Source organism: Seriola lalandi, unplaced genomic scaffold (assembly GCF_002814215.2).
Source record: "Seriola lalandi dorsalis isolate HSWRI2012SDOR001 ecotype SW California unplaced genomic scaffold, Sedor1 jcf7180002054767, whole genome shotgun sequence".
Lineage (NCBI taxonomy): Eukaryota > Metazoa > Chordata > Actinopteri > Carangiformes > Carangidae > Seriola > Seriola lalandi.
Window position 1 is genome coordinate 1,942,001 of NW_019525320.1, and position 26,729 is coordinate 1,968,729.

Below are 26,729 nucleotides of genomic sequence, written 5' to 3' on the forward strand. Positions count from 1 at the left end.
ACCTGTATGAGGCAATCAGAGGAGACAAGTAGAGCAACAACTGATGACTAAGAAATATCTGCTACCTGCAGTATCTGTACAAGGGTCTTTTTATTATTATTTTTTTTTATCATGGCATTCAACAAAAGTAGGCTAAACATTACTGGTCAGCACAACGTAATCCGTAAGAGTAAAAACTGGCCACGTTTCAGGTGGAAAAGACAGGGATTACTCTCTCTCTCTCACGCACTTCCCCCCCCCCTCTCTCTCTACCTATGTGATTATATCTGAACAAATCTGTCACAGGACCCGCGATTCTGCGCAGGCTACTATAGTTGCCCCTTTTGTCATTCACCATATTATCCATTGAATAATGTGTGTGTTTGTGTGTGTGTGTGTGTGTGTGTGTGTGTGTGTCACTCATGATGTCACATGGTACTGTTTTTTTTGGTGTGTGTATAAGTGTAATATACAACACAGTCTATTTGATATTCTTGTTCTTATACTGACATTATTTGAAGAGCACATTTCTTTCTCTCACATCGTCCCGTTTGATCTCTCTCCTCTCTTTCCCACCCCCACCTTCCTTGTTTGCTCCTCTTCACTTTAACACGTACTATCGCCACTTTGGGACGCAGGCTTCACTTATATGATTATAAGGATTTCAGATGGGATGCCATTCACTCCAACAATCATGTCCCTCTGTGTTATTAAGAAAAACTACGGACGACGGGATTATGCTCAATATTCCATTGACAAAAGCTTTTAATTTCACCATGGCACACCCAAATTCGTTCCTTGGATGAACAAGCGATGGAAGAAAGGGTAGCGCGTAATGCTCGTGCGCCTTGTAGTAGAGTGTTTCAGAAAAGTGAGGATCTGATATATTCTAAAGTCGCCTCTGAAAATGAACTATCTGTGTGTAATGACCTTGTTTTAAAAGGACACTGTCAGGACTCGCCTGTAAGTGTGTGTGTGTGTCTGTGTGCAAGAGCGCGTGTCTACAAGACAGAGAGGGCAGAGGGAGGCGGGCACGCCCAAACGATGGTGTTGAATGACGCCCGTCTCTTGCTTCTTGTGTATATCGGTGCGTCCTGCCATTGGCGGAGGACATTGAAAGGTACCCAGCGCTGGCGCGCAGGGGGCGGGTGGAGGGCTTGTTTATAAACCCAGATCTCTCCCCGTGGGCGGGAACAGCAACAGTAGAGAGTGAAAGTGAGGCGGAGGGAAGAGAGTGAGAGACGGTGGAGGAGACGAGGCTGTGGCGGTTGTGGTTGACCGGGGTTCGCGGAGGGGGCGAGGCGGCCGCCCCTGTATGCGTCTTCAACCGCGCATGGACGACCACCTCAGCCTCCTGCAATCACCCCCGCCGAGCGCAACCAAAACTCGGGGCGACAACCTGGTGAACCACGGATACACAGACACAGAGGCCGACGTGATGACGGTTGTGGCGTGTGACAACATGTTGGAGGAGTCGGCGGCTCTCCCGGGCCACCACTCTCTGGACCGATATGAGCCGGATCACGAATGCTGCGAGAGGGTGGTCATCAACATCTCAGGGTTACGCTTCGAGACGCAGCTCAAGACTCTCTCCCAGTTTCCAGAGACCCTGCTGGGGGACCCCAAGAAGAGGATGAGGTACTTTGATCCTCTCAGGAATGAGTACTTTTTCGATCGGAACCGACCCAGCTTTGATGCCATTCTGTATTATTACCAGTCAGGCGGGCGCATCAGAAGACCCGTTAATGTGCCCATTGACATTTTCTCTGAGGAGATCCGCTTCTATGAGCTGGGTGAGGAGGCTATGGAGAAGTTCAGGGAGGATGAGGGCTTCATAAAGGAGGAGGAGCGGCCGTTGCCAGAGAATGAATTTCAAAGACAGGTGTGGCTGCTTTTTGAGTACCCGGAGAGCTCGGGTCCCGCCCGGGGAATAGCGATAGTGTCTGTCCTGGTCATTCTCATCTCCATTGTCATCTTCTGCTTAGAGACATTGCCGGAGTTCAGGGACGAGAACAGGGATCCGATCACCATTGCGCCTGTGATAAACGGCACACTCCCATATCTCATCAGCCCCTTCTCAGACCCGTTCTTTGTGGTGGAGACTTTATGTATCATCTGGTTCTCCTTCGAGCTGCTGGTGCGCTTTTTTGCATGCCCGAGTAAAGCCACGTTCTCCAAAAACATCATGAACATCATAGACATTGTGGCCATCATCCCCTATTTCATTACCCTGGGCACAGAGCTGGCAGAGAGGCAAGGGAACGGACAACAGGCCATGTCATTAGCGATTCTGCGCGTAATTAGGCTGGTTCGGGTATTTCGCATCTTCAAACTCTCGCGTCACTCTAAAGGGCTTCAGATTTTAGGACAGACTCTAAAGGCCAGTATGCGTGAATTGGGGCTATTAATCTTCTTCTTGTTCATCGGTGTCATCCTCTTCTCCAGCGCTGTTTACTTTGCTGAGGCAGACGACCCAGATTCGGGTTTCAACAGCATCCCGGACGCGTTCTGGTGGGCTGTTGTCACCATGACCACCGTGGGTTATGGGGATATGCACCCCGTGACAATCGGAGGAAAGATTGTGGGGTCTTTATGCGCAATCGCTGGTGTGCTGACAATTGCCCTGCCTGTACCTGTCATCGTCTCCAATTTCAACTACTTCTACCACAGAGAGACGGAAGGCGAGGAGCAGGCACAGTACCTGCACGTGGGCAGCTGTCAGCCTCTGGCAGACACTGAGGATCTGAGGAAGACTCGCTCCTCTTCCTCACTCAGCAAGAGCGAGTATATGGTGATAGAGGAGCACGGGATCAACAGCGCGTTCAAACAGCAGCCTAACTTCCCCACCACCACGCAAAACAACTCGCAGAATTGTGTGAATATAAACAAAAAGATTTTCACCGACGTGTAGCCAGTTTTTAGAGTCATGGCCCTGAACACAGGAGGAGGAGGGGGGGAGGGGGGTGTGATGTGTCAACACAACAGCTGGTTCTGTGGTTGCGCACAAGCGTGTGGAAGCCCCGGTAGATCACAGGAAGCGAGAAAAGGAATAAAAGAGAGGAAAAGAAAGAGCAAATCCTGCCTGTTCAGAGACGCCGCTTTGTGCTCCATTCAAAAGAATCAGGATTTTTTTTTTTCATTTCACTGATCTGAATTCATAACTCTGTACGGTTCCATTCGCACTTGGAGAGAAAGAACTCCTTAAAGTGTTAGGCCTTTACTATTCTTCTCCGAGGGAGGGAATTGACCTGTTGTGCGTTGTGCAATGGCCAATATATCATCACAACAGGTAGAAATAGAAGCTTTGTAACTGTGAAAGATGAGTCCAAATGTATGCTACTCGAAGGACACTCACATTAACATGCGTTATGAGTCGTGATTCGTCCAGTCATAGCCTATGTATACTATTGAGAATCATTTAACTATTTGTGTGTGTTTAAACACATGTAATGTCTGAAAACACAGTTCAGAGTATATTATCTCAATTAGACCGTTCTGTGCTATGCCTTTATTGCTCGTTAAAGTCTAGTCCAAATGCTACTGTCTTAAAAACAACGCCCAGACAATTTCTTAACATAAACGGTCCTGATAGGCTGATTTAATGCGTAAACGGCACCATGTAAACAAAGGGGCCAGCCGGCTGTCAGTGTCTCATCATCGGCACACGTGAGAGAGGAGAAACACAGAGCTCTTTCACAGACACACACACAGCGATCAAAGATGGAGCGTGCTTCTCTTTGGATGCCTCAACTATAGCCCGCTGTGATGCAGTCTCCATGGCTACGGTCGTTTCCTCGGTAACCCCCAGTCACCGTTGCCATGGCGCCCTTGTTTCCACAGTAACCTCCCTGATGGCTTGGAAGCTATATTGAAGATTCTCATCTAAATAGCTTGTCTTCAGTCTCTTAAAAGACTGTCAAGTCATCACGCATGGAGCGCGTAAAATATGTGTCCAAACGTGCCCAGCGCCACTATCACTTATCACATTGACACACACACACACACACACACACACACACACACACACACACACACACACACACACACACACACACACACACACACACAAAACAATTGGAGTAAGGAGGTCTGTTTACAAATTGCCACCATGAACTGCCCCTCAAAAACAAAAAGGAAAAATGAAAAAGGCACAACTCAGAGAGATGCCGGGAAAGGGAAAGGAGAGACAGCGTGTGAGGAATTATGAATGGACTGGGAGCACATTGTGTCTGGCTGTCCTGAGTGCGCTACTGCGGGCGCTCAGCAGAGGCTGCTGTTCTCCCACTGATAACATTGGTAAGTTCTGGGCACTGTCATGCCCCTGTCTCTTTATGAATGATCTATTTGCCTTTAGTCGCAGCCCCTGTTTTAAGTGATTGTAGATTTAAACAAGTGTTTTACACTCGTGTCAATTCATAATGACACTGGTGAAAAAGACACTTTATGAAGATGCATTAAGATGTGCAGATAAGAATAGCTGCTTATAATTCTTACATTAGTTAAAGTAAAGTAAGGAATCTTTGTTTGTTTGTTTGTTTGTTTGTTTGTTTGTTTGTTTGTTAAAAATATAGTAATGTATCAGGAGTTGCAGGTGTACACATGTGTGGACCTCCATCAGTCTGAGTGTGTATGTTGGCTTTCCTGTATTGCATGATGGGTGTGATGCTCCTGCCCAGGTGGTCTTTGACCTTCAGCTGACTTTGTCTATGCAAGGAATTAAGGGCACCAACAGCAAGCCCACCCAGTTTGCCTCAGTGCTGCCCACTGGTGGCCACCAGGACAGGTGGCTCCATAACTGCTTTGTGTGACTTCTTGTCTTCTTTTGCCATCACCATCACACAAACAACACAAACACAGATGTCAAATAACAATGAAATACCAGACAGCAAGATTACAAACACAGCTGCTGGTTTGACACTGGTATTGTTGCACACATCCTGTTTTCTTATGCAGGGGGTTTACTCCGTATTTTATTTGATAAAAACTGTAAATTATCATTTGCATGCTCATATTATTTTATATTAGTGTGTTAATTGGGTTGGAAATTGTTTTAGCAACAGTGTAACCCTCTACCTCACTTTTTCTTCCTGTGCCAGATTCCTGTCTTTGAAGCTGCTGCGCTGCTATTCTTGCAGATTTATGTCTAGATTTATGTTCAGTGTCCACCCTGACTGTGATTACTCTGAACAGAAGTGAAACAGAGACGAGGGTGAGCAAGAAATAACATTAAAAAAAACGATCTAACAAGCAGTTGTGCTCTGAATCTCTTTAGTGTGGCTGTGTGCTTTGAGCACATGTGTGGTAGTAGACTGTTAATACATATACCTCTCCAGTCATGGTTGAGTAATAATTAGGGCAGTCCAATTAGCTGTAGTACCCTAAAGGCAAAGTGGGAGGTCCTGCAGAATGACCTCCTCATTGACTATTCCTTTCCATTTTGACCCCTGACCTTGACTTCAAAATTTTTCTGTGAAAAACTCCATATTCGTCATCAGTTAAATGGTTTGCTCATTTCTCAGGTCACATAAAAGCTCCAGTGATGAGAAACAGATCTATTGATCAGTAAGCAAGATATATTACAGAGGAAATGGGAGCTCATCTTCTAATAAGATTGGTCAGTGTGGGAGCTCCTCTCATGAGCACGGGCAGGATGGATTGTTAGATACAGGACCAGGCGTACTCATCTTTTCAATTTTTACTCTGTCCACCTGTGCTAATGTGAATCCCCACAGCTCACATGAGTTTTACATTTTGTTGTCAGACTATAGTAACTTCTCCTCATCTCCCCTCCTCTCTGTTTAGGATTGCCACAGCGGAGACATTTTGTTGATGTTTGTATACAGGTTAACTTGCAGTTAGTTAGCTACTACGATACACATCTACTTCACAGACAGTCGAATGCCTCCTCTCCTCTCCTCTCCTCTCCTCTCCTCTCCTCCTGAACTGACAATGTTTACAGTTTGATTTTTGCATGAGCAGTAATGAGACAGCAGGGACAAGAGGAGCAGCCTTGCATCGTTAATAAGACCACCGAGTTGTGTGATGGGTCTGTCTACGCTATGTGGCTCTAACAATTTTGCTTTTTCTTTTCCTCCTCCTCCTCCCCCCTCGCTCTCCCCTCCTCTCAGGTGAAAGTTGTTCCATTTTTCTGCTCAGACCTCCTGGAACCCCTGACGACCCCAATTAGACTGTATCCCATTTAGGTAAATAGACTATGTTTATAAGGAGTGTAAATATGACATGGGTGAACTAACATTCATTGATAATTACTGAGAAAGGTATTCTCATTTTAAAGCTGTATAGATTATCCATTAACCGGCAGTGACCCTTTTTCCCTGTAGGGGCACAATGACTCTGGTCTTTCTGTTGGGCCAAAGTTAAGAATTGAGACAGAACTCCCGCTGGATCAATTTTTCTTCCCCAGCCCTCGTCCTCCTGACTGGTGTCCTCAAACCTGGACTTCTAACAAGCAGTGCCTATCAGACTCCTCCTCCTCTGGAAAACCATTCAATCCAAAATGCAACAAAATGCAATCGCAAGAATGAAAAAAAAAACAAAAAAACAGACGTATAACATATCCCAAATACAGTTTTGTAGTCACAGTTTTATGACTGCTTGTGTTCTGGAGTTAACACACTGTGAGTGTAACCATCACAGGATCAAAAGTGATTCAGACAGTGACAGAATTCAGCTGGGACCGTGTGCTATGGACTCTGACACTTCTCCATACTGCTTTCTATATACAATTCAAAAGGACAGCTACAGGAAACAGCCAGCAATTTTGCAAAGCACATTTCATTCCTGGACTTTACAAGGATTTCTACACTCTGTATTCATGTTTCTGGGAACTGATGTTCATTACGGACAATAACTGACAAACAGCTTTTGCTTCAAGTCAAAAGTGGCAAAAACTGAAGCCAACCATGATTTGCTGATATGAAACTGTGATACAAATGAAAGACTGTTAGCCATATGCCTTTGTTAGCTCTGTGTGCTCAGTATTGCTAATATGTGAAACACACACATACAGTATGTGTGCTGGTTGCTGCTATTCCCCTGACCTACACATGGAGAACAATACAGAGGCATGAACATACACACAAACACAGACACACAAACACGCACACACGTATACACATGCCTGTGGATGGCTCTCTTTTATCCCAGAGTGCACTGGTGTTTTTTTTGGGATGGGGCAGAATGTTGTCAGGGGAAGGCTGTGTATGCCAGTATTTGTTCTGTGTTATTCTGTGCTGTCTTAAACATGACCCATATAAAGAGATTACGAGTTGTACTGTCTTTATTTGAGAGGAGCTGCAGTCTGCTTTCACTCAATTACTGAGAGAATGGTACTCATGTATGTCTGGGAGAATATCTAGGTCCAACTGCAGACCTCATTGCCTTCTCTGTGTACAGTATATTTCAATTATGAAAAATATGACGAGAGGAGGTTGAAACAATATAACCCATCGTGTGTGGATGGATCACTTCTCTCATTCACTCCAATATTTTGTTTTTAGTATAAGCACTCTGATCAATTTGTGTTTTATTATTCAACAGGAAAAAGGTGCAAAAACATTAAAAGGTTTAAAGTAGGGCACCCTATCAAGTGTTTAAAGTACTTTATATAAATGTGATGACAAAACATTGGGACATATTTCTAATGGTTCAGTCCTTCAGTGTTCCATTCAAATTTCCTGAGTTTATCGGAGCATTAGCATCCGTTAAAATGCTGTTGAAACACAGGAAGTGTCACTGTTTAATAAGTGTTTCCCATTCAGAGCCTTGCACAGTGACCATTTTTCAGTAGTGAACAGTAGCGTCTGGCTCGCAGCCGTTTAGACGCCTGGTTACAGAACAACACACTCATGCAACAGAAGTCCCTGCTGTAGTTGTGCTGAACAGACAGAACAAGGCAACCTCTCTGTAAAAGGGTCACCGGGTGAGTCCTTTATGAGGGAATACTTCATCTTTTTGTAAACAGCAGCGAAACAGAAGGAAAATATTAAAAAGAAAGACAGCATTCTGTCTGATTTAAAAATTGCAACATCAGATGCACCAGGGATTTATATTTGGCATTGGTGGTTCCCACTTTCAATTCCATGATAAAATTATATCACGCTGTTTGGCTGCTCCCTGAAGTGCATGGCTGGGCCTTAAAGAGAAATGAATATTGTACGAGCCCAGTGGAAAACTCAAGCTCATCTCTGAGCCCGAGGTGGTAAATATTAACATTCTTACAGAGGTTTACAGCCATCACACTGTCACACTGTGTATGAGCAAGTGTTCTTTATTGTTCCAGTAAGCGCACCAGCTTACGGCTCTGCCATCCACCTTGGCTATTGTGTAAGAATCAAACTGCCTGTGTGGATGATACATTGGAAATTCAGTAAGGTAGTTCTTGAGAAAATACTACCAACGTTTTCCATTACCGCACAGTTACGGACAGGTCCCCAACTTTCTGCTGTTGCCTGTTTGCTTGTCATCGTCTTTTTCTACCTCTGGCTTTGCTATGAAAGGAGTTTGCGATTTGAGATCATTACAATCCCTATGATGTCACCAAAGCACACAACCAGCCACGGCGCTACAGCAGGAAATCTCCATAGCAACAAGGGAGGGTTGTTGGTAAGATAAAGAGAAGAAACCATATAGAACAGATTCAGCTCTCTGCAGGTGCATTGGAGGGATCACGGCTTAAGCTGTCTGTATCAGCATCAACGGCTGCTGCATTCATGTGCACGCAGCTTCTGAGAAGGACAATGTTGACTGTGTGTCATTTTTGTGTGTGTCTGTGTGTTTTGTGTATTTTATGTTTGTGCTTGTATCTTTGGCAGAGGATCAGTGTATTGCCCCAAAGGCAGATTGGGCCTCAGGGACTCCATTTGGACAGCAGGTCTAAGTAGAGTTGAGACAATGCCAACACTACCCACTGACGAGCCAACTTCAGATTATATGCACACACAAATAACACAGAGGTATTATAGGGCTGAATGCCAACAACAGCTACTGATTAAAGAACAGTCCAACATGTCCAGGAAGATGGAATGACCTAAACGTGTAATAACTATTTATTTTTAACTTTTTGTTTTGATTTTTTTCCACTCGGGGGCAGCAGAAATAAATTGTGAACACAGAGAAACATTATCATTCATTTGGAGCTATGTTTCAGTTGTTGTTCTGTTGCCATCTGGCAACTGCAAGCCCAATATTTACTCTCTTTTAGCCCTTTTTTTGGTCTGTACCAAGTCCTGACTGAAGAATGTGGCTCTTTAACTGCTAAATGCTCCACTAGCTGGTCACTAACTGCATCTGGTGTTAAGCAGGTAGTGTGCAGTGGGTTTTTCACTGAAAACAGCAGCTTGTTGCATCTGAAAACAACACGAGTGAACCAAAACAGTAAAGTTGCTGAGGGCTGAAACTCTCTTTAAAGCTCTGGACATTTTTTTCTCCTTACCCGAACCGAAGATGTCAAATGTTGTTCAGGTCGTAAAGCCCTCTGAGACAATTTTCTGATCTTAGGATATATACATTTGACTTGACCTGAATTTACTAAAGATCCTTAAAAACCTTTCAAAAATTGGTTGACCCCCTTCAAATAAGCACACTAACATACAGTCTATGAGTCTCACCTTTTCTTTTGTGACTTTCAATCATGTGATATTTCCATGTTCACCAGAAGGGTCACACCATTGGCAGTGCAGGGAAGGGATGGTTGCTAAGGCTGATGATGCTGTTGCTAGTGCTCCCACAAAAATCAGATTATTTCTTGATGCTGATTGGCTGATCGGTTCCCCGTTCCCAGCCACAGGCGCAGCACACCAAGTCGGACTCCCTGTCCAGACATATGTCCTCTGTGCAAACACACAAAATAAACCCATATCAGACACACACACATACAAATACTCTTAGATGCACACTAACACACACAGGCACGCATAAACACACTTTCAAAATAATATCTGTCGCATGTTCAGACCCAGATGTTAAGTCACATTTGATTTTTTGTAGCTGTCGGAACGGGGGGGATCTGCCGCCAGTCATCTCAGGTTTTGCTGTCAAAACAAACAGATGGTAGAGACGGTGATAGTGTAAAACAGAGAGAGAGAGAGAGAGAGAGAGAGATGCTGCTGTGCTCTACTAGATGACTCATCACTCTGTCATTGTGACCTTTATCTGCTACCCTCTCCACCTCTATTGTCCCATGCCTCCCCGTCACTTTCATTTTCTGCACTCCTCTAACTGCATTTCCTGCTGACTATGTTACTCTCCTCACTCCCTCTTCTACTCTTTCTCTCCTCTGTGACACATATCTGCTCTTCCTGACATAACTTCAACCTTTTCCTCCCTTCGCTTTACCTTCTTGCCCCCTCAGATCATTGCTCTGTGGGGGGTGGGGGGTGGGGATGGTCAGGTGTAGTCTTTCCCAAGGGATGTACGCTGGCTCTGACACAGTGTTGCCACAAGTTGCTGTCACATAAGACACGCACGCTACAGCCCAAATGGTAGCTGATGCCTGTGGCTCCCAGACTGTGGTCATATACATTAACTGCTGATCTGATTGAACTGACTAGACAGGCAGCACTTAACTGTTGTCTGCAGTGTGGGAAGGAAACTGGGGGAGATTTTCTGTGGGTCACTGCATATTCAGGGGACGTTGCAAAAATCAGGCCAAGCTTTGATGTAGAGGAGATCTCTGGATATGCCACACATATTCACTCATGCAGTATATACATCATAAAAGTTTTCCCTCTTAGCTAAGCCACACCTCCAGATCAGTTAGGTCATTGATTTTTCTTTGTTTTCTAAGGCTGAGACAACAACAGAAAGTGAAACCACATCCAGAATCAATACCACAATACTCTACTCTGAAGGTGAGGACATATCTCATCATGAAAGCAGTGATCATCATCAGACTGGCTGCTCTCAACAGTCAGGTGGACGTCTTTCAAGGTCACTCTCTAAATATAGGTGTGTGTGTGTGTGTGTGTGTGGGTGTAGGGGGGGGACCCAAAAGGGAGACACGCAAGGAGAGAGAGGAGTGAGGGGGGAAAATGGGGAAAAAAGAGTGACCATGGCAACTAATTTCCTTCGCCTTTGATACCTACATTCACTTTGAAATTAACGGTTACAATGTCTTCTGGAGCTGTCATTCAGGAATTTAGTGTGTGTGTGTGTGTGTGTGTGTGTGTGTATGTCTGTGTGTGTGTGTCTTTGCATATGGATTTTATCTTTACATATGCGCTTGTATATATGTCTATTGTACTGCACTCTCAATAAAGAAACACGGAGTCAGCATGACTTTGTCTAAATGTGTATTTCATTGTGTTCCGGTGGTACGTGCATGCACATGCCAATGTGGTGGGTTAATACATCTGTCTGGCTGTGTGTGTGTGTGTGTGTGTGTGTCTGTTTGCGTGCATGTGTGTGTCGCGTATGTGCACGTGTGTGTTGTAGCTTGTAAGTGAGTGATCACCTGCTGCAGCACTAGCAGAGGTCATCCAGGACGACGCTCCTCCCCTGCAGTCTGCCGTCATGAGTTGGATCGACACCCTCTTCTCTCCTTCACCCCATTTCTTTCTCACTCTCCTCCTCCCTCGCTCACTTCCACATGTCCTGCTGCACAGAAAAGGGTGGGGATTTTAGGTGTGCAAGTCTGCTGACTCACTCACTGATGCACAAATATGTGGATTATCCCACAGCTAGGGCCCTTGCCCAGCCACTATGATGTATGAAGGAGTCACGATCAAAAAATGCCAAATTGAATCTTAAAGATGTTTTATGCGGTGAACAATGCACTGACATGATTGATGCAGTCAAGCAGAGTCATTAGTTGGAAAGCATTCTTCAGTTTCTATGAGGTTCCATTTGGTCTGCTTGGCTGAACACAAAACAGAATCAATGGTCCCATTCTTTTGAGACTTGGCACAACCTGAAGCTGAGCGGGAAGTGGAGACAGAATTAAGGATCTAAAATGGTCAGAGGGTTAATGGTCCTCAAAACTCTGGGTCATCTGTGTGCCAGTAATATAAAACTATTTATCAGGGTTTTCAAAGGCTGACACTGTGCCCCCTGATTCTCAGTCAAGTCCTGGAGTTAAAGAAAGTCTCTTTTTTCTATGACCTATGAGTAAATGTCTGGACATTTATTCATAATGGATATTGGAGCATAATGGTGTCATCAGAAAATCTATATTGCATTGGATCTAAAAATACATGTATAATGTCTGTGTATTGTTTAGACTGAGTTATGACTTTACATGAAAGTATTAGACTTTTTACGCAAATTGCGAGAGTATAAGTATATTAAACTATTTTAACTGCCTAAATTGCCTCCATTACCTGTCACAGCTACTGCTGCAGCTCCAACTGTTGACAGGCAAAATCGACGGGAAGTGAGAAATAAGCTCAATGATATTACCTGTATCTCTTTTGAATTATGTTCATTTCCAACCACTTTTTTTTATTATTAATATGTTTTTGGCTCATAACATTTCCCTGAAACATATCAGACATAGCCTACTGTATCAACCTGCAAAACATTCAACAAGTGTTTTTTTTTATTTTTTTTTATTGTTTTGTTTTCTTTCTAGAAGATGTGGGAGTGGCAAATGAAGAAATTCAGGTATAGTTAAATTATGTTAAATTATGGCCCAGGTATAATATGGTTAGGGGTTCATTCTGTTATAGTTAGGCAATGCCTCCCACTTTCCCATTGTTTTCACTGTGTCCCCTCCTACAGTTTGTCCCCGGTTTGTCCCTGTTCCTGTCTCTGTGTGTGTGTGTGTGTGTGTGTGTGTGTTTATCTGCTGAGTGTGGTATCCAGTCCCTCCTGCCACCTAATCACCCACACACACCTGAGGCCAAACTACTATGCACCGCCTGCAGCATAAAAACCCGGATCACTCTTCCACTCTTCTCAAGACCGTTGCAGTCTGCCAAGTTGTACAAACACACTCGGCCAGCTCTAGTTACCTTAAGTTTACTTCCTCATCTCTGCCCTCCAACTTGACCTTGTCTTTTTGCCTCGTCTAGCTCTCCAGCCACAGACGTCCCCTGCTCAGCCTGCCGCTGGCCACATTTCCAAGAACCACCTGCCCAGCTCCATCATCGATTCCAGACCTCCTACATCTGAAACATCTTTCACAATAAACCCACTTTTGAACTGGAGTCCAGATTTGTTACAAAACCTAACACGTTCATTCCTAGTATGGTTACAGAATGGCTTAGTTTAGCCAACTAACAGCCTACCAATTGGTTGGGGTTACGGAAAAGATCACGGCCATGGTTACGAACACTGATTTATAACATGAAATGGGACATGAATGGTGCAGGCAAATGTGAATGCAAAACAGTTGCAAGAATGAAATAAAACATTACAGTCAGTATAGGATGTGACTCACCCCCTCCCCCAATGCCCACAACTCAATCCCATATCCCATACTCTAAGTGCCCTCGTGCTCGTCCCACTCGTAAAAGTGTGTTATAGATAATTGCTGCGAATGTGATGGTGGATGATGAATTGTTACACTACTGACACCAAGCACTGGAAATTGGTGGCCGGGCTCTCCGCTGCCCCCCATTTAGAAATGGGCCCTCTTCATTTACATTTATGGACGATGGGGGTTTAAGAGTTCCTGGCCATCAATCAACCTGCTTATGTAACAGTGTCAATGTTTCTCATTGAGACCTTCAGCAGAGTTGAAAACAGTAGCTCAGCTCGATGCAGAGTGACTGCTATTAATCCCTGCGGTCCCATGCCATCATCTTAATCAGTATTTCAACACTTTGATTGGACAGGGATTGCATATCACATTGAACCTGTCCTTGGGCTGTGCATGGGGGAATGGCAGAGCAAGGAGAAGGTATGAAGGAGGACATGTGGTCCTCCCTTATGTCTTCTCTAGGGAGTCGTGGAGTCTCTTGCTCTTTCGTGTGCAATTCCTGCTCTCTGCCTGAAGACATATCTGGGTTTTCACCTGGCCCACTTTCGAGCAGCGGAGGAAAGAAGGGCAGGCAAGACTGTCTGCAAGAGAACTTCACTGTAACAGTCAATTTGACCATATAATTGCTGGACTCTCGGCGTGAATTTCATCTTCAGTTTGTGATTGCATTAAGAGCTGTTAGCATCTGTCCCCTGTGAGTGCGAGCGTTCGCCTGCATGTGCTGAATAGGTGGGGGCAGTAATTAGTGGACTGTGATGCAGTACGCAGGCCTGTAAATGATCAGAGTGGAATCAGCGACTCAACAAACTGTATACTCATGCCAGCCTCTGTATCCTGCATATATTAAAGACCTCACAGGTGGCACACACTGTTTACTCATACATCTAAAATCTACTGTCATAATGTTTGTGCACATACTGTACTGTTCTATTTGTACAGACTAACAAAGCAAAGCACACAGACAAACATGCACAGACAAACACAGGCACAGGGGTTCTGTCAGTATAGCCAATCAAACCTGTACACAAATGCTCAAATCATGAGAGATGGGAAAGTTACGATAAAAATGACTCATTGGGTTACTGGAATGGCTCAGACATGCTGGCCCACTACTCTGGTGATATCCACACATGCTGCAGCTGATGGCTCACCAGTTCCTCATTCCTTCAATTCATTGCCCTTATTTCGGTCCAGAAAAAAAAAAAATCCCTGCTGTATATCTTTTCCTCATTTTTCCCTGACATTCTTCCAGAGCCAAAAAAACCCCCCAAAAAACACAACAAAAAAACCCAAACAAAAAAACACTGTTAATATTGTGTGTATTCTTTTTTTTTTGCTTATTTTCTTTCTATCTTTGGACCAGAACTAATTTGCTATGCTGGCATTTATGTCTGCTGTCAAGTGTGAACGTAGCTATGGGCACTGGGCAAAGTCTGTTACCACATTTTAGGATATCATATCCCTCATCTTGTCACTTTCTACCTCCAAATGTTGTTGTGTCCTTTATTTTCTCCTGAGACGCGCGTGTTTGGTTGAAAACCGTTCCCACCCTTTGGTGGGCGATACTTCCCCTTTAATGTGGAGCAGTGAGGACAGGAGTGTCGGGGAGAGAGGGGCAGCGCAAAGGGACGGGGCGAGGCGCACAAAGAAGCTCTTAGTATGCGCTGCGATGCCCAACTGCAGCCCACGCATCTGTACTACGGTGAATTATGGTGAAATATGAGAGACGTGGGAAGAGCCGGCAGCTCAGAAACAGTTGGTCGTGATGAGATGACACAGCCGCTGGATAGATTAGTCAAATGAGGGAAGAGGGACAGATATGAAGGAATGGACTCACGACCTCAAGGCACCTTTTAAGAGGAGACAAACTGGATAAAAAATACATGCGTCTGCACACCAAGAGAATCAGGGTGAATTCCTGCATGCCATTATCTGAAATAATGCTATAGTCAGACAGATAATGCTATGCTGCTTTGTTTAGTGCATGGAAGTCTGTTGTGGCTGTCCGCGATCCACTCAGGAGAGGGCTGTAAATGGCTTGAGCATGTCTGGCACCTGCCACTCCAAACTAACTCACCCGCGCTTGCCAATCAACTACAACACTTGCCATTTAACGTTATATCCCAGTGCATGAACTTGGCTCCTCTGTCTGAAATTTATTGACAACAACAGTTGTCCACCTATTACAAACGCCATCAGAGGACTGCGTTATTCCATGGAATGGGTTGTGAACATAAGCCTCCATTTGTTACTAATGTGCATCATTGGTGTGTTCATATGGATATTCCCCATCAGAAAAAAGATGGTGGAATTTACGCGGAGATAAATTAGGAAATAACGTTTGCGCCGAGATGCAGAAACCTTCGGGCGGAATACGGACCTGTTTGGGGATCAAACAGGTGATTTCGCCTTAGACGAAATCCGCCGAAGCGACGCATGGGTCCTTCCGAGTAGAAATACTGACAGCATCGCCGCCTCCCGCAACCTCCTTTCCTCCTTAAGTCTCCGCAGATTTCAGACTAGAGGATTACCTTTGCTGCTGTGTGACAGGCGGTGGCATATTGTTCTGAAGTGGTGGAGGGGGCTGGGAGGGAGGGGGGCGTCAAATGTTGCTGATGCCAGCTTTTTAAGATTTGTTTAACAAAAATCCCTGTTCCACCACCACCACCAGCAGCAGCAGCAGCAGCAGCAGCAACAGCTTCAACCTGTAGCCATAGCTGCATCACAACATGTATCTGCTGGTGACTGAGGCAAGGGAGGTAACTCCTGCATCCTCACGCCTTGTCCCCTCTCTCACTCCCACTGCTGCGTTGCTGCAGAGCCGGAGCTTCTGGTGATATATGGCTGACAGAAAGGAGCTGTTTTGACCGTGGAGGGACTGACTTTGGACCGGACACACCTGCTTCGCCCAGTTTACACATTCCCACTATAGAAGACAGACTGTAAACGCGCCTCATAAGTGCCAGTGACAATAGGTAGGACTTTTTGGATGTTTATTCAGACCTTGCTGCTTTTACTACCAAAATGACACATCATGTGGCTGTGTGATGAAAAATCTAGTAGTTCTCCAATATCTTCAAACATATAGCTTTTATGTAGTGGCCTATGAAGTTTGAAGGTTAAGGTGTGGGCTGCTCAAACAGCTCTGCAGTAACACAGTGGGCCATGTCAACCACTGGCAATGACAAATATTCCTAAATATAATCTACTGATAAACTATTAATTGGATAAGTGACTTGATGAAGTTTTTCTTGGCTTTGGGAGGGAATGTAGATCACATCACACCTACAGAGGGAGGAAATTTATCTCAGAGATTGTATGGAGCACTCAGCATATAATCAGATTTGTTGCTTGTAATTGCACCCTGTGAGAGCTGATACAGTATTACTGGCTAGCATATTGATCCTACAGTGTGCTCAGATGAGAGAGAACTAATACCCTAATACACATAGACACAATGGAGCCAATGCGCTGAAGTGGTTCTGCCCCTCCTGCCTGTTATTTTCAACTGCCCCGCTCGTGCCTGTTTTCAAGAAAAGACCATGAAAAAACACAGCGTTTCTGGGAATTACTGATGGTTTTTGGTCTGTGAAAAACGAATGCATCAGAAATACATGCCAATGAATTACAAGTTGTTGAATCTGCATGCTCAAATTTAGGATTAATAAATCGGTTCAAAAGTATGAGTTTTCTTGCTCATTGCATAGTAAAAACAACATGAAACGGATGGTAATCACATTAATATTGTAATCTTTCTCTGCTTTCTGTCCTGTCCTGTAGCTCCTCACTGCCTGCACCTGAACCCACGAGTGTGGGGAGTCTTTATCCTCCCTTGGCCCTACGTGGCCCCACCCTCTCTGAAAGCTGCAGGTCCCATCTCCCTCCAGCATGACGGTTGCTACCAGCGACCCTGCAGACGAAGCAGCAGCACATCCGGGTCAGCCTCACGACCAGTATGACCCAGATCCGGATCATGAGTGCTGCGAGAGGGTGGTCATCAACATCTCAGGCTTGCGCTTTGAGACGCAGCTCAAGACTCTCTCCCAGTTTCCAGAGACACTACTGGGTGATCCCAAAAAAAGGATGAGGTATTTTGATCCCCTCCGGAACGAGTACTTCTTTGACCGGAATCGCCCGAGTTTTGATGCCATTCTGTATTACTACCAATCAGGAGGAAGGCTGCGCCGGCCTGTTAATGTAACCCTGGATATTTTTTCTGAGGAGATCCGGTTTTATGAATTAGGTGAGGAGGCTATGGAAATCTTCAGGGAGGATGAAGGCTTCATAAAGGAAGAGGAGCGGCCTCTGCCAGAGAATGAATTTCAGAGACAAGTTTGGCTGCTGTTTGAGTATCCGGAGAGCTCAGGTCCCGCTCGCATCATCGCCATCATCTCTGTCATGGTGATCCTTATCTCTATTGTCAGCTTCTGTCTAGAGACACTGCCAGTTTTCCGAAATGAAGACGAGGAGATGTATAAATATTCGTCCCAGTCTATGTACAACACCACCTCTACCTCTGACGGCTCGACATATTTTACGGATCCCTTCTTCATCGTGGAGACCCTCTGTATTATCTGGTTCTCTTTTGAGTTCCTGGTTAGGTTCTTTGCCTGTCCCAGTAAAGCTGGATTTTTTGGCAACATCATGAATATCATTGATATTGTGGCAATCATCCCCTACTTCATCACGCTGGGCACAGAGCTAGCAGAGAGGCCAGAGGACAGCCAGGCAGGCCAGCAGGCTATGTCTTTGGCTATTCTCCGTGTCATTCGTCTAGTCAGGGTGTTTCGTATATTCAAACTCTCACGTCATTCCAAGGGGCTCCAGATCTTGGGGCAGACTCTGAAGGCCAGCATGCGTGAGCTGGGCCTCCTCATCTTCTTCCTGTTTATCGGTGTGATCCTCTTCTCCAGTGCCGTCTACTTCGCAGAAGCAGACGAGCCACATTCCCAGTTCAGCAGCATCCCTGAGGCCTTTTGGTGGGCAGTGGTTTCCATGACCACCGTAGGCTACGGAGACATGGTCCCGACGACCATTGGAGGAAAGATTGTGGGGTCTCTGTGCGCGATCGCTGGTGTGCTGACTATTGCCCTGCCTGTTCCTGTCATCGTATCAAACTTCAACTACTTCTACCACAGAGAGACGGAGGGCGAGGAGCAGGCGCAGTATCTGAATATCCCAAGTGTGCCTAAAGCCAGCTCAGCTGATGACCTGAAGAAGAGTGGTCGGAGCGGCAGCGGATCCACTCTCAGTAAATCTGACTATGTGGAGATCCAGGAGGCTGTGAACCACAGCACTGAGGACTTCAGACCAGAGGGCATGAAAACAGGAAACTGCACCCTGGCCAATACTAACTATGTAAATATCACTAAGATGCGCACAGATGTATAATGCGAGCTACTGTAGATGGTTAACTTCAGCTGGGGTCTGCAGGGACTGTTACAGTGAATGAAGGCGTGACTCCCTGTATTGACCAACGTATGGCGCCCGGTATGGGAGTCCAGAAGCAGATGAGTGAGATCAGCGTGGAGAAAAGGTCAGTCGACAGGACCACATATTCTCCCACATCCTACGGACCTATCATTGCATATCATAGAACTGCCCCCTGTCTTATTTAGGACGTTGTCAGTGTCTGCATGGAGTTAGTCTTACTTATGTGACAGTAGTCGTCCTGCTCGCAACAGTAGCCAAATAGTAGCCTAACCAGTAATAATCAATATTAACAGTGTAAAGGGACCACAAGTTTCTACCTTCTTGCTCAAGCTGCCGTCGGGAGAAGATGCACGATGACAACAACTTCAATCAGCGTAACCTTAATTTTTCAGTGTAACTTCACGTATGAACGATTGAAAACAGGGCACAATATCAGCATTCATGAGCTACTTTAACCTGCTGCTCTAACTGCCAAGGTCCTGAGAAACAAAATCACCAAGATCACAGCTGTTCTGTCGGGGGGGGGGGGGGGGGGGGGGGTCTTTTCTTGCTTTTTCTGTGAGAGAGAAAGCTGGAGTGCACTAGCTTTACTCCCTCGGCCCTCACTAGATATTGTCTAGTGCAAGCTAGTGGCCTATGTAGAGACCTACAGATAATGACAATGCTGTTCTGTAATTCTGGACCACAATAGCAAAGCACCTCCTTTGTCCTGCCATATTTCCTTCTCTGGTGAAGCTCAAGTGGATTTATCATATGTAAACAGTCTCCAAGACTCTGCCTTTTTTCCAGCCAAAGCAGGCTAACAGGTGGACAGAAGAAATGTCTCTCCAAACAAAGTGAATGTCTTATTTATTGTTGTGTGTTCATTTGACTTGTTGTAATGTATGATTTTTTATTTTTTTTTTAGTAATGATGATGAATGTGTGCTTCTTACATATATTTTTTATGGTTAATGTGGAAAGAAAGACTGTGAACATTTTCTCTGTAGTGTTCTGAGTGAGTGCCTATTCCTCCATCCTCTTAACTATACCTTCAAGTGTCTCTTTAGCTGTCATCTGCTCCACTGTAACAGTGAGTACTGTTTCGTTTGACCCCACTGCCCAGCATAAGTGTTGCTGTTTTTGACTTCATAGCATTCCATGTTTGTAGAAATAGATCAAATGAGATTAAGTGAGAGATTTAGTAACAAAACCTGGGTGAGATTTTCGTTTGTTGTTTTTGTCAGGTGCTAATTTCAGCACAGTTTAACATTTACTGCAGCAAAGCGAACTAGTTTGATGTACAATCCATTAAGGCTTTTGTTAACCCTAAAAGTTTTAAATGACCAAACACCCCAAATTAAAGAAAGACCTCGATGATCGACTAAAATAAATCTCTGAGATCTTTAAAGTCCATCTGTTTTCATACCAGCAATGCCAACTACTCTAAGCTTGCATATGATATCCAGAAGTTCATTAGCAATACTAAAATTGATTGATCTTACCTAATCAAATTGATAAATCATTTTTATCCTCTCATGCTCTCCAGACCATATATTTCTCCCTTTCAATACATCAAAATTAGTAAACTTTGCCTGCCTCTGGAACAAGTTAGAAACAACGAAAATGTTTCTTTCAGTGATTTTACTGTTAGATTTTACAGTGGTTATGTGTTGCTATTTCAATTATCAGGTAACCAAAGAAGAATGTGCTGCCACCTGGAACATTATCATATTTCTTGAATTAGATTTATTTTGTCTCAGAACTTCTTTTTTTTTACCCATGTAGATTCAAGAGTCATTCCATTGGTGCATTTTGCCCACATAATGCAGGACCTAGAGTATGTGTCCTTTATTAGATGTTATTCTGCTACTGTAGAGCTGCATGTTCTCTGAAGTGTTCACTGTAGCATGCATTAGTATGGATAATACTCAAAAGGCAAATTTACTTCAATATATTCCTATATTTCTAGAGATGCTGGCGCTATGTGCAATATATGAAAGACAAGTGTCTTGGTTTAAGAAGTGTGAGCGATGCTTTGCATATGCATCATTTTTGCCATTTGCTATTTAAAATATTGTTAAATCCAAGTGAAGTGAAAGAGAGCGAGAGCGACAGGAAGAGAGAGAGAGAGAGAGCTGTGTTTCCATGAGAAGATTCGTTAACTTTCTCTGTGTGGAGGATCGAGAAAATGACAGCAGGTTAAACATGAGAGGAAAGAGGGGAGGTTTGATTGGTTTAAAAAAATACAGCAAGGTGACATGAGAGTCCACAACGGGGGACTTCTAAACCTACAGAACACTCCACAGTTCAGACATTAACTAATGCGCCGCTCCCCTCAGCTTTATTGTCTTTATAGACTGTCGCAAGTCACAACCCAGTAACTGTATCTCAAAGTGAAAGCACAACAACAGCTACTATCTGCCTCTAGCCCGGTGGATGCAGACAGATCCAAAACAGTTGGTTAGTCCGACTTTTTACTCAGCCAAGTGTATCATAATGCTGCGAGGGACTGTCGGAGTGCCCCCTATCTCTGACATATAGATCCATCATGCTCAGTGTGTTGTGTTGTCTGTGCATGTGTGTGTGTGTGTGTGTGTGTTTGTGTGTGAGTGAGAGATAGAGAAAGAGAGAGAGCGAGAGAAAGAGAGTGAGAGAGAGACAAAGCGACTGTGAGAGAAATAGAGAGCTTTTTAGATACAAGCTGAGCGTGTAGCTTTTAGAGACAATATGGTAGCAGTTATCTAAAACACTGCTCTTCTTGACTCCAGGCCAGAGCGACTGTGGTGCTCTGTATATTCTATTCCATCTTAGCACACTGTTTACAGACTGTGTATATACTGAACACATGCATGTGGGTATATAATACACATAAAACTGAAAGGAATGTCTTGCAGTAGAGATGAGATCTAGGAGCATGTGATTGATAGATTGAGATAAGCTGCAGTATCAGCAAGAGCTGATACTGGGAATTGAGGAGAGGAGAGATTGGGAAGGAAAATATGATAATGAACGTAAGATCAACACTGCCCACACCCTGTGCTTTTTACTCTGATATATACTTGTATTTCTCTACACTGTACTGGAACACCTATGTGACTTTATGTGACCTATAAGCTTCGTCTGGACTGCCGTCTCTTCCACTCTTGTTACCAAGTGCGCAATTGAAGTGACACTCTGTCAAGACGGAGACACTCTCGTGGAAACCAACAAGACGGCACATCCGGATCTGAACCAAGGAAAACACATCTTTGCTCTTCTTCTTCTTCTTCTTCTTACTTCACAACACAAACAAAAGGACACTTGACACACACACACACACACACATGCCGGACATTTGAATACATACAGCCAGTGCACACACGTGTTTGTGGTGACGTCTGTTGTCAGGTCGGACGCACAGCTGTGGTTTTATTCAACTTAGAGGACATAAACTGAATGGACTTAAACCCACTGCTGGTGGTGAACACACATAGCCATGTAAACAATGTATCTAACAGTTACAGCTGCTTTCAATGATGTCTTAAAAATGCCTAAAGCTTCAGCTTTAAAATGAGCTTCTGCCATGTACAGATTCCTGTGTAGCAGGGAATCAAAGTGTATGCTTGCTGAACTAATCCAAGAAACTAAAGTTGTATAGTAAGTGAATTATCTCCTATGTTTAGTATGCTCTAGGGACAAAGGATGGAAGTATATTAACAACAATCAAAAAGGAAATATGATTTCAGTGATAACTTCAATTCATTTGTGTCATCAGACATTGTGCAATTGATATTTTTGTTTGTTTTGTTTTCACAATGTTTTTGTATTTGAATGGGTTGAGGTTTAACTGAAATACAGATGCAGGCCGTGGTCAAATAGATTCTTTCTGCACTGTCCTAATACATATTTACCCCCAGCCAACAACTCCCACTTTCTTCTACTTCCTCTGCCTTCTTCAACTATTCGCCGGTCAGAAATGTGTTTGATTGAGATTCAGATAATCCTCAGCTCCTTCACTCTATTATCTTCTTGTGGTGGATTCTGCTCAGCTCTCTGTATAAAACCTGATTTGTTTATTTCTTTTTCTACCATTGTAAGGAAAAGACTGATCCAAGATGCAAACTGTCCACTGATACACACAAAGGAAATATGGATCTGGACGCTTGCCATGCCCTTCACAAGGGCATACGATGAATATAAACTGATTAAAAGAGAATATCTAGAAAGAGATACTTTCATCATTCAAAATAACTGTAAATCAAAACTATTATGAATACTAATAATGGTCTCATGATTATATCAATAATAACATCTTTACAATAACCTCAAGCCTCTGTTTTGCTTCTGTCTTTCTCATTTCATGTCAACATGTTTCACAGACAACGTTTTGTGCAGACAAATAGACCTGAAATTCTAATCGTGGATTTCAATCAGTTTGTCTCATAATGATGCTTATATTATCAAGCAAGCCCAAATAATGTCACAATATATTTTTAACTACAAGGTGTTTCACCCCTTAACAACACACAGTCCGTCATACATCCAGGATAAACAGAATTTTTTTTTTCTTTTTTCAAAAAGTCTAAGTCAGTTATTGTTTACATGAAATCCAAACAACTTCCTGTATGTCCTGTGTTAAAAGACAAGAAAGCCACTCAAGCGTACAGCGTGTAACAGATTCCATTCTTCTTCAGCGCTCTTAAAGCAAAGATATTAATGCCCCGAGAAAGAAAATCTACATGTAAAGTATAAATTCTTGTGTCCATTAAGGCATGTTTGAATTGACTATCGACCCTCACCTCCTCAATTGTTTTGTCCTGCTTCTCCCCTTAAGTCAATCTTAAGCGCTCTGTGGTTTACTGAGAAAGCAAAGTGGTCTATTTATAAAACCAGCGAGGGGGAAAGTGTGGCAAAGAGAATGAGGAAGACAGAGGAGAGCAAAACGCTCTTGACTCCTGGTTCAACTTAGAGTGGCACAAGTACAAACATTCTCTGCATCAGTGCCATTTAGTCGAGTCTAACACTGCCACTGGTAGCTGGAAATGTTTGTCTCTCCTCTCATTGTCTCTCTTTTCTGCTCTTATTACGGCGGCTTGACTTTGTTCTCTCGTTCCCCTCTCTATTATTTGCCCCTCTCACATTTCATTTCCCACACTGGCCTCTCCAGCGGCTCTCAGCACCAAAGTAATGTAGAGTGGGTGAGCTGATTCTTCTCCCAGACATATATTAGCAGGAGTGTAATGCTCCCTCTGGCCATCTCAGTTGACCGGGTTCCGGTATTCCAGCTAAGAACAGAAACTAGGCAGCCTTCCAGATAACTGATGGGTATTGATCCACTGATTGTTGTTTGATTTGCTATGTATTAAACATGAGCTTAGATCAAGCAAAGCCAGACGGACAATATTCCAACTATATCAAACATCTGTGGTTCCTCCTATCTTATAATGTGTGTGAGGTCCTCGTCCTGACTGACGCTTTTATTTTGTAGGCAACATTTATTAAATGATTTAAAGTGGCCGCAAGAAATATAATGAAATTCATATATTAGCAATAAGTTTCCCCCTCCAGTTTCTCTCCTAAGGCCTGTCATTTTGATGGACTCAAGTGCACTTGTGTTCGAATGTCGTGTGAGGCCAATAGACCAAGTGAATAGCTCACATGCTGTGAACATTTGCCCATTGCAATATGGGCTGATTTATAACCTAATACGCAGCCCAGTTAATGGCCTGTCATACTGAACTTTCTTTATAGCACAGCAGGTTCCACAGGGGAAACCTGTGTACGTACTGCGTGTACATCTGAATATTTATATGTATGTGTGTGGAGGAGGGGTAGCCCTTTTTTCATCACTCCTGTCCCAATAGTGAACCCCCCATATATTTACCTCCTCTATTAATAGCATTAGGTTCCCTTTCTGTTTATAGGGAATGCCTCCTTCTTGCTATAAATAGTTTACCAGCCGGCAGACTGTGTATATTGCACAGTTTATTGTAATTCTAAGTGTGGAGAACCAAGATTTTTTTGTTGAACACAAAGAGAGAAAAAGTAAAATTAAGGTTATTTTTGATGAATGCAAACTACAGTGTGGAAAAAAAGGGTTTTCAAAAAAAGGTTAATATATGTGTCTATTAGATGCAGGGACAATGTTTGGTTGAAACAGGGAGTGAATAATAGAAGGGGTGGAGTGGGAGCAGGGTTAGATTTTGAAGAGATGAGGAGGTGGGTGTATTAGTAAAGAATGCCACTGGGGAGCTCCAGCCTGTCAATGTGTTTAATGAGCTGAATTGATTCACGGGTTTGGCCTACATTCTGCTCTCCATCATATAGCTTTACTTACAGCCCAACACAGCACTGCAAGGGTCTTCAATATTGTCTTAGCTAATAAGATGGATTTTTTTGTATAAGAAATAGCTTTTTACAGCTGTGTATAACTCTGGTGATATTTACCATTTTAAATTATACTAAATAAAAATGTTCATAAGAACATTATATTTAAACGGAGGCCTACATTTAATAAAATAGAGTGAGGAATTTCAAGCTGGTTTTATAGGTAATGTATATTAAGTTTTTCAATGAAATTCTTTATTTCATCCAATTTCTATGGATGACTTGCAGTTGTCATCTAGCATATAGGTTCACATTGCATATGGAGAAGGAGGCATTCCCCATAAACATAAAAGAAACCTACTGCTGTTAATATTTTCAGCCATGCTGTTTCTTTACTGTACTCCATCTGTCTTTATAACAGCTATAGCAACAAAATTAGCCATTGAAGCAAAACAAACCCAAGGCCCAGAGTAAGATGTGGAGAGGATTAACAAGGTAATCTACATAACCTACCAAGCGCTGGAGCGAGCTTCAGAGAAGAAAAAAAAAAAAACTCCCAAAAATAATTCATGACAAAATAAAGGAGCAAAAGGAATACACCAGATCCCCATGCTCTCTTTTTAGCATAAACATTGTTGCATAATAAGCATTGCTGAAAGTGCAGAGACTCAGTCACACTTTACACTTGACAAGCTGTGGCGACCTCTGTGCAGACTGCGGGGGGAAAATAAATCCTATCTAGAATCTACCACCGGGTATCTGATCTAAACCCCCCCCCCCCCCCCCAAAACAAAATAAAAATAAATAAATAACACTGAGCAAAGACAATAAAAAATGAAAGGTTTGGCAGTTCTGCAAAACTCAATGTCTGCCTGGACTGACCTGCTGCTGCTTTCATGAATGGCCTGCAGAGTGAAACTGAGTCATGCACAAGCAGTGTGGTCCGGCAAACATCAGGATTATTTTAAACTCGATACCAGTTATGAGGCATCTGAATTGAGTTAAAGAGCAGGGGGCCTTCATTATTCAGCCGCATGTGGGTTTCTAGTGGCTGGGTGGACAGACGGAGGGCTTCCTTAAAGGTTGCCTGTGCCTGGGCAAGTTTGCGTTTCAATTTTTGTCTTTATCGAATTTTCAGTGAGTAACTGAGTCACTGTCAGTTAACCTTTCTCTTCACTCATCGATTCCCTTGATGTTAACACATCTGACACCTAGTGTCCACGAGGAGACATAGCTGTGTCTAGAAAAACTGAGCTGGAATCAGTAAGTATCGGGCATTAGCCAACCTGTTGAGTCACATTTAGATATGTGTCAAAGAGCTCATTTTACAAGACGGACGAATCATCACACTTTTAACTTTCTATGAGGAGCCTTTACCAAAAAATAGTGCGATTCCATTCCTTTTTGTAGTTCAATCCAAAAGAAAGAAATGAAAACTTGAAGAAATAAATAAAGAATCAAAAGAAACAAAGAAAATGAACGACAGACTGTCAAAAACCCTTAGCCTAGACACATCACTATCAAAAAACCTCACCTCCAATATGCTACAATAAACCCGCAAGATGACAGTGAGGTAACTTCCTCGCATA

General features: G+C 43.5%; 2 protein-coding genes across 2 annotated transcripts; both read left to right on the forward strand.

Annotated features, from left to right (window-relative positions):
- Nucleotides 1-1,194: 1,194 nt before the first annotated feature.
- LOC111668996 (potassium voltage-gated channel subfamily A member 3) lies at nt 1,195-7,261 on the forward strand. Its single transcript, XM_023425204.2, has 3 exons — nt 1,195-4,275; nt 6,108-6,182; nt 6,321-7,261. The coding sequence occupies exon 1, from the start codon at nt 1,295-1,297 to the stop codon at nt 2,888-2,890; it is 1,596 nt and encodes a 531-aa protein (XP_023280972.1). The 5' UTR covers nt 1,195-1,294; the 3' UTR covers nt 2,891-4,275; nt 6,108-6,182; nt 6,321-7,261.
- An 8,766-nt stretch (nt 7,262-16,027) lies between these two features.
- On the forward strand, nt 16,028-23,136 carry kcna2b (potassium voltage-gated channel, shaker-related subfamily, member 2b). The gene is made up of 2 exons (XM_023425206.2): nt 16,028-16,395; nt 17,201-23,136. The coding sequence occupies exon 2, from the start codon at nt 17,309-17,311 to the stop codon at nt 18,809-18,811; it is 1,503 nt and encodes a 500-aa protein (XP_023280974.1). The 5' UTR covers nt 16,028-16,395; nt 17,201-17,308; the 3' UTR covers nt 18,812-23,136.
- The last annotated feature ends 3,593 nt before the right edge of the window (nt 23,137-26,729 follow it).

Coding starts and splice junctions, on each gene's coding strand:
- LOC111668996 (XM_023425204.2), top strand. CDS start 1,295: ATGCGTCTTCAACCGCGCATGGACGACCACCTCAGCCTCCTGCAATCA.
- kcna2b (XM_023425206.2), top strand. CDS start 17,309: ATGACGGTTGCTACCAGCGACCCTGCAGACGAAGCAGCAGCACATCCG.